The 7,870-nt window shown below is 31.4% G+C and overlaps 1 protein-coding gene across 9 annotated transcripts in view; it reads right to left on the bottom strand.

The window, feature by feature from the left end:
* LOC106457898 (voltage-dependent calcium channel type A subunit alpha-1-like) overlaps positions 1-7,870 on the bottom strand; it is a 200,037-nt gene that overhangs the window by 103,079 nt on the left and 89,088 nt on the right. For all 9 annotated transcript variants that reach the window (XM_022383971.1, XM_022383974.1, XM_022383975.1 and 6 more), the window contains exons 3-6: positions 6,765-6,870; positions 4,706-4,845; positions 2,967-3,067; positions 925-1,080 (exon numbers count right to left, since the gene is read on the bottom strand). In XM_022383971.1, the coding sequence (XP_022239679.1) occupies positions 925-1,080; positions 2,967-3,067; positions 4,706-4,845; positions 6,765-6,870 (503 nt within the window). The remainder of the gene's footprint in view (positions 1-924; positions 1,081-2,966; positions 3,068-4,705; positions 4,846-6,764; positions 6,871-7,870) is intronic.

Consider the following 7,870-nt stretch of genomic DNA (forward strand, 5'->3'; position numbering starts at 1 on the left):
CTAGATATTCGAGATCTTGCTCTAAAATGTGACTTTATCGTTTTCATTTTTGCCACTTGTACTTTAGTGCAATAATGAAGTTTTATCTAAAGTCATAATGCACTGCTGCAAGTAAGTTATAATTTTTATTTGAGAAATGCGAAAATACATTAAGAAATTACCCGAACAAAAATTATATTTAGGTATATAGTATTACTTAGATAATCCTGCCCATGCCGAGCCAAAGAAGAACACTTAGCTTTATATCTGTAATTATTATTGATCGCGTTTAGTGTAGAATACATTTTACATATTGGTAGCTCTATTTAAAATTTGTTTAGAAAGAGGTATAATCGAAGTTGTTTGGTTTGTTGAATGTCACGCAAAGCTACTCGAAGGCTATATCTACGCTAGCCGTCCCTAGCGAGCTGGTTGGCTGCTTAAATCGAGTATTTGGGGTGTGATCGTCACCCTTATAATGTACTCACGGCCCCAAAGTGCTGAACGCAATTTTTTTGGGGGGTAGGTAACGGGACATGAATTACGGAACCTTTGATCCATAGTCTGGCACGCTAACAACAATTAAATATAAATAATCAATATCACTTGTATGAAGGAACATAAAAACTTGTGCTATCCAAAGTTTCATAGCTTGCTCAAAGATAAAGAATTTACTCTAGGAAAGTCATCAGATTCAGCTTACTGTTGCCCAGACTTCAGTTTGGGTACATCTAAAGTGAGGTAACATTTACTAAAACATTGTTTCGTAAGTACATTTGGAATGACAATTTTAATTTAAAAGTTATGTTGTTTCGGCTAGTAACAATTTAATTTTTTTGGGGGGATTAACTAAAGTAACAATAATAAACGAGTTAGCTGTGGAAAAATAATTATAAGATATAAATTTCATTAAAAACAAATATCTAGAGAAAAAATTTGACTTACTTGAATCTTCTAAGCTGTAGCATGTCTTATGAAGAATACCATTGTAAAACTCAAGGCCAATAATTGCAAAAATGACAATGGCAAAAAGCACCAAAAGGCCAATTTGAAGGAGAGGCGCCATAGCCTTGATAATAGATTTTAATACTACTTGAAGACCTAAAACAGAAAACAACATAGATATTCTATTCCAGTGAAAACAGAGAATAACAAAGATATTCTATGAGAGTGAGTATTCTTTAAACAATCTTGTGTAGAAAGGTGTCCGAAATATGCCAATCCCAACAGAACAACATGGCTATTGAGTGAGTATTCTTTAAACAATCTTGCGTAGAAAGGTGTCCGAAATATGCCAATCCCAACAGAACAACATGGCTATTGATATAATCAGCTTAGAGGTAATTCTAAAACAAATTTCTTCACTGTTATCATTTCCAGAAATTCGCAGTTTGTTGTTGTTCTTGTAATCCTTTATACAATTTAATGAAATAGTAACGTAAACTGCTCGCAAGGACACTCTCTAGAGGGTGCAGTATCAGTGACACATCTTGTGGTTCTAGCACAATTCAAGAGGTGTGCAGAGATGGTGATATCTTCTGTGGTTCCAAGGTGAGCAGATAATGGGCTGACATGATAATGTATATTGTGATTTCAATATTGCATGTTTGTGTTTTTACTACAGCCTGATTATAAGAAGTAAAGAACAAACTCGACATTAACCGGGAGACAAAGAACTCGAGAACTTCTGATTTTCCAATAATATTACAAGTGTAATATCTATACACTGCAATTTACTGCTTCTGGTGTAATGTATAAAAGCATTCCCCTAATATCTATACACTGCAATTTACTGCTTCTGGTGTAATGTATATAAGCATTCCCCTAATATCTATACACTGCAATTTACTGCTTCTGGTGTAATGTATAAAAGCATTCCCCTAATATTATACACTGCAATTTACTGCTTCTGGTGTAATGTATAAAAGCATTCCCCTAATATCTATACACTGCAATTTACTGCTTCTGGTGTAATGTATATAAGCATTCCCCTAATATCTATACACTGCAATTTACTGCTTCTGGTGTAATGTATATAAGCATTCCCCTAATATCTATACACTGCAATTTACTGCTTCTGGTGTAATGTATAAAAGCATTCCCCTAATATCTATACACTGCAATTTACTGCTTCTTTTGCTGGATACAGAAATTAACTTTAAGTCAGTAAACTTTGAGAGAGAGAGAGAACAGACCGATCGATTTAAGAAACAGTAATTGTAAGACAAATGAACATTATATTGATTCACAGTAAATATCAATTAGGAAAAAAACACTGTAAGTACAATAGACTGATTACTTTATAATTTAAAACTAAATTGTTTTTAGTCTTTTTATTTGTATTTTTTTTTCTATTTGTAATTAAATAATATGACAAGCCTACGGTAAATGTCATTAAGTGTAATACTGTGATGTATCTCGTCTTTTATTTCAACAAAAATATTTCATCTTCATCAATTTGAACGTTTTAACACTGGTTAATGAGTTGACTTGGTTTAACGGTTATTAGTTACATCATCTTCAACTTACTATTAATGACAGACAGCTAAGCTGTTTTATTTGCACTTAAAATAACAAACTGAGCAACGTGTTTCACATTCTCTAACACTATGTAGCTAAAAATTACAATCATTACATTGAAAAGTATTATAATAAATGTTACAATATAACTTGATAATACTACCCTATTTATACAATATTATCCGCAAAGCCTCTTAATTCTTAGTACCTTTATAAAAACAATATGGCGTAGGGTAGATGTAAAGGCTGTTGATATGTGATTTATTATACTGAAATTTGGGTTCCTATACATTAGTTATTAGTATTAGAATCTACGTGTCGTTTTGTCAGTTTTTTTGTGGTTCATTCGATACGAGAATTCGTTCTTGATATATATTTTGATGGAAAGTACATAAAGAAAAACGAAGCGTGAAGTCGATATTTTACTTGGTGTGAGGTTATAATCTGAGACAAGAGCCCCTACTTACTTGGAATCCCAGAAACGAGCTTCAGAGGCCGAAGCACTCTTATAGCTCTAAGTGTTCTCAAATCTACTTCTAAGTTATCAGATGCATAGGAGGTAATGAACCTGTAAAAAGGGAAAACAAAAACAGGGTCTAGCCCTACAGGAAAACTACGATGGTTTCTACAACTATTTCTAAGCCTTACGGACTACTGGGATTTCTGGAAACTCAACCATCTAGAAGTTAAGGAAATAGAGAAGAATGGGTAGGATCCTTTTCAGGAGAAATTAACAGTTTCTCGTTCGATGAAAACTCATTTTATTTAGAAAATAAATGGCTATAACAACATTTAAAATGATTTGATTTTGAATTACAGTGAATGAAATACTGATTTGTTTTAAACTTTCAGTTAACAGAATATATATGGCTGACTATAACATACTGCAAAATTATTTTTGTATTTCAAAACTACAGACCCAGTATTTTGAAAAAGGAAATATTTTCCTTAAGCCATGAAAACAGTGATTGGCCTGAGCACGAATCTACGACATTACTAACTAAGCTAATGTGCTAGTTAACCTAGCTATCGTCTGACTTCTCAGCTTATACTTCTTTGGGTGTTATGGGCGAATTTAGGAATGATTCTTAAATTATCAAAATCCATTATGGCTATCTTCATTGGAAAACTGGCCTTAAATGGCTTAAGTACAAGAGTTTTAATTGTTGAACTCTATTCTATGAAGCTAAAAGTTATACTGAAAAAGTTAAACCTGAAAGTGGGTGGGACTCGAACCCACAACTCTACTAGTTGAGTAGCTTAGCTGTTTTTGCCTCAAGTGCTGCAGTCCTCACCTTTCACTTCACTGGTCATCAAGGTCGAGATTAACCAGAAACAACTACTCTTGAATATATTATTATATTATATTATATTAAACTACAAAAACGTTTTTATCTAGTTTCCAGAGAGATATGGAATTTTTAGTATTTTCATAATGCTTAAAGATGAGCACAGCTAGAATTAATTCGTGTGAAACTTTACAGCAAAATGTAACAGCCAAAACAAACCAGTTTTGTGAAGTTTAATGAAAAAAAAACACGAAATTTTGCCATCGAATGTAAATAAGTAGTACAAAATTGATTTTGCACTAAAACTAGTTGTAATTTATTTGCTATTTCTTTTTACCTGAAGGTGATGGTTTCGACTATAGGAAGTCATATTCACTATATTTATATGAGCTTAATATTTTTAAATTACACTGTCCTCTGTTTCTAACTACCATAAATTCTAACGGGACTATAATTCGTATATACTATGGAAAAATATAATGCAAACATTAAACAAAATACAAAATTTTATAAATTGTCTACAAAAGCAAAAACATAACATCATATCAATAACTACAAACACGGACAACGTGGTAAAAATCTAATTTAAAAATACAGATAATTGATTAAAATCGTCTTAAGAGAAAAGTATAATGTAGTTCACATAGTTATGTTAACCTTACTTTGATTTTTAGCTATTTCTTTGAGCTTCATTATCTGACCCATTTAGAACTACAAACTGTAGTACACAAAAACAAGTCTTTTTCTATACGTCCACTTTTATCTTTAGCAATGAATATATTCTTGCACATTCTCACATGAAAAAAGTCTCACATAAATGAGTTATTCCAGTGAAATCTTTAGCACTAACATTTCGTGTTTTCCATTTACCAGTTTAGAGATAAACATCAGAGTACCAGTAAGCGTGAAATACTTACCCCGTGACGACTACTACAAAATCCATGATATTCCAAATGTTACGAAGATATGAACCTTTGTGTACTATAAACCCCAATGCTACAATTTTCAGTAAGGCTTCTACACAGAAAATACCAAGGAAATAGGGTTCTGTTTTCTCCTGTTGGAAAAAAAAAGAATCAGATAGTTAGAATATACACAAAAAATGAAGAGTACAAGATACCTGAACTTCTCTATTTTTCTTTATATGTACGTATGTATGTGTGGGGGGGGGGAGGGTTAAAAATGATATCCAACTCCTCAAACTAATAATCGTTTCATAAATGTTTCCCTGCAGTTTTTTGGGTTCGCCTATAACGAGGAATCAATATGTATATGATTGCTAGTGTTTAAATCTAACCAGCCATGTAGTTAATGTATAAATTTTGTTTCAAGAACAATCTTGTTAGTGCTTGCTTTGTTTCTCCTAACGATCTATAAGTTTAGTTTCATAACACGTGTGTGTTATATGAGCTGGAAACGGTGATGTTTCACAACTTGGATTAAATCAACTCATATTATCAGGAATTTGTACACTGGTTTAAAACGTACAAGAAAAGTAATTTAGTTTTGCTCATAATGGAAGTATTTATTTAGTTTATTGTGCGACTTAATCTTTTTAAGCGATAATTATTTAAGAAATATTAATATGTACATTATTTAAACACTCGTGTGTGAAAAACAATTTTATAATAAAATATTGCATTGTTATATGCTCTAAGGTAAAAAAATAGAACGTCAAAGTAAAAAGAAAATATCTCTGCTAACAATATTCTACTTTGTTTCGGAAAACCACGTAAACCTACACAAAGAGTTATTTGTGTTAAATCTCTCTATTTTCCACTGATAGACAGACTAGAAGTAAGACAGCTTCGTAACAACACCCACCACCAACTCTAAGTCTACTTTAAATGAACAGTGGGATTTCATTGTCATTCTTATAACGCACCCACGGCCATTAGACCCTGAAATACACATTAAGATACGATTACCATTAGGCCATGCTCGGTCCAATGTTTTAGTTGCTAATTGCTTATTACGAAAATTGTCAACTTGCAACAGTGCAAGAATAGTTGAAAAAACAAGAAAACGGCATTTATTTATCGTTTATGGATCATATTACATGATGTACGTAAAGTGAAATTTTACATTATAATATTTATTTTTATTTTTTTGAAATTATGACGTTGTTTATATATACATTACACCCTTAGCTTTTCTTAAATATATGTTTACATAGATATATACGTTGTGATTTATTTGAGTTATGTGGTCAACTGTTGACTTAATTATAAATGTTTTGCCTAAAAGTACGTTTCTGTCATATCAGTTTGTAAAGCTAAATACTGCTGATTAGCTTCAAGTTTTGATACAAACAAAATTACTAGCAAAACAAAATATAATAAGTTTATTATTCATGTACGTTTTGGTTAAATACTCTCACAGTGAAGAGTAAAACGCCCATTGAACAGCGTTTTTTTTCTTCAGTCTGATTATAGCCTAACGAAATTAAGCTCTGAATTATTGAGCGAATATTTGTTTTACAAAAGTCTCAGTTCACAAACACAGTTGTTGCTTTGGGCTCAAGTAACAACTTAGTAGTAAATTTTGATAAATATATGCGATCTCAAAATGTGATACTGCAAAACATTTTAGAATGAAATAATAAAGCAATCCTTCTTATAATACTGTAAAAAATCCCCCCATTCAATTAACTATTCGATATCATTAAACACAGACATTATCAAAACACTTACGAAAATAGGTCGATAATTGAACCTTCAACTTGTTTGTAGTTAAGCACAAAGCTACACAAAGGGCCATTAATGATCTGCCCACCACGGGTATCGAAACCCGGTTTCTAGCATTGTAAGTCCGCAGACATACCTTCAACTTAAGATAATTTTTTTTATTTATTTATTTTTTCTCCAAACTTATTTCGTTATAGGAGCTTTCACTTACACTAAGAAAAATCAGAATGCACTCATTGTAAGAATGAGTATTTATATTACTAAGTGAATATAAACAAAAAATACTTACTAATTTCTGGGCTAAGGGCGTTCTATCTCCTTTCGGAAGGTGCTCCTCTAGTGCCAGAACTATACAATTGGCTATGATTGTTAACAGGACTGCATACTCAAAGGGAGTGAGATGATCGTTAAGGAATTAACATTGTTATAACAGTAACATCAATATTTAACACAAACAAAAGATGGCTAATTTAATGTAAAGTTTAGCCACTAAATGTTATGGACCAAAGTTGATGCGTGTGATGCCAAAATAACAAAGATAATTGTGTTTATCGGAAAAATTACAAAATATTAAAATAAGATATATTAAATTTAATCAACCATGACAACGCACAATTTTTACGAAAGATGCACGTCAAGGAGAGGGTTTGCTACATCATTTTGTCTGCAAAATTATTCTAAAACACCAATAAATCTTGAAATATAAGAATGCAATGTGAAAATGTATAGTTTTGGTCATGTGTAATAAATTTCAATGTGAAAATATAAACCATATATGCTAAAACCCAAGAACTATGCCACTTGTCTTTGAAACATACATATTTCTCCGAGCGAAATTCGGGGGATTATTTTTTCTGGGTTTTTACCTAAATGTTCTACGGTTTTCATAACTCGTCTAACAGTTTCAGCTAATATTGTTATATTTCAGTAATTATAGATTAATTTCCATTAATGTATCATTGAAATGTCTCAATAAAATAACCACGAGACCAATTAGTAATATAATCAATATATTTTCTAATTATTAAAACTACCAGGAACAGTTTTAAACAGCCTACGTTTAGCAATTTTAATCTCCTCAATTTTTTAAGCTAAAATAACTCACAGTTTCAAATATTTCACATAACAAAAAATGTCAGCATAAAATTGCCAGGATAATTCAAACAAGGTATCATTGGAAAAACAGTTACTGTTTTAATAGCTAAGGAAAGTGAATTATTCCAAAAACAAAAAGACGACTCGCATGGAAGGACATTTTGAGATTAACGCAGATAAAATTTATAGTGGTAATTGTTATATCAAATAAATATTTTGTATTCAGTTGAACAATGTATTTAGTTCGCATTTTTATACGTTGTTATAGTATTGTTTGTTTTGAATTTCACCCAAAGCTAC

The sequence above is a fragment of the Limulus polyphemus genome, unplaced genomic scaffold (assembly GCF_000517525.1).
Source record: "Limulus polyphemus unplaced genomic scaffold, Limulus_polyphemus-2.1.2 Scaffold389, whole genome shotgun sequence".
In the NCBI taxonomy this organism is placed as follows: Eukaryota; Metazoa; Arthropoda; class Merostomata; order Xiphosura; family Limulidae; genus Limulus; species Limulus polyphemus.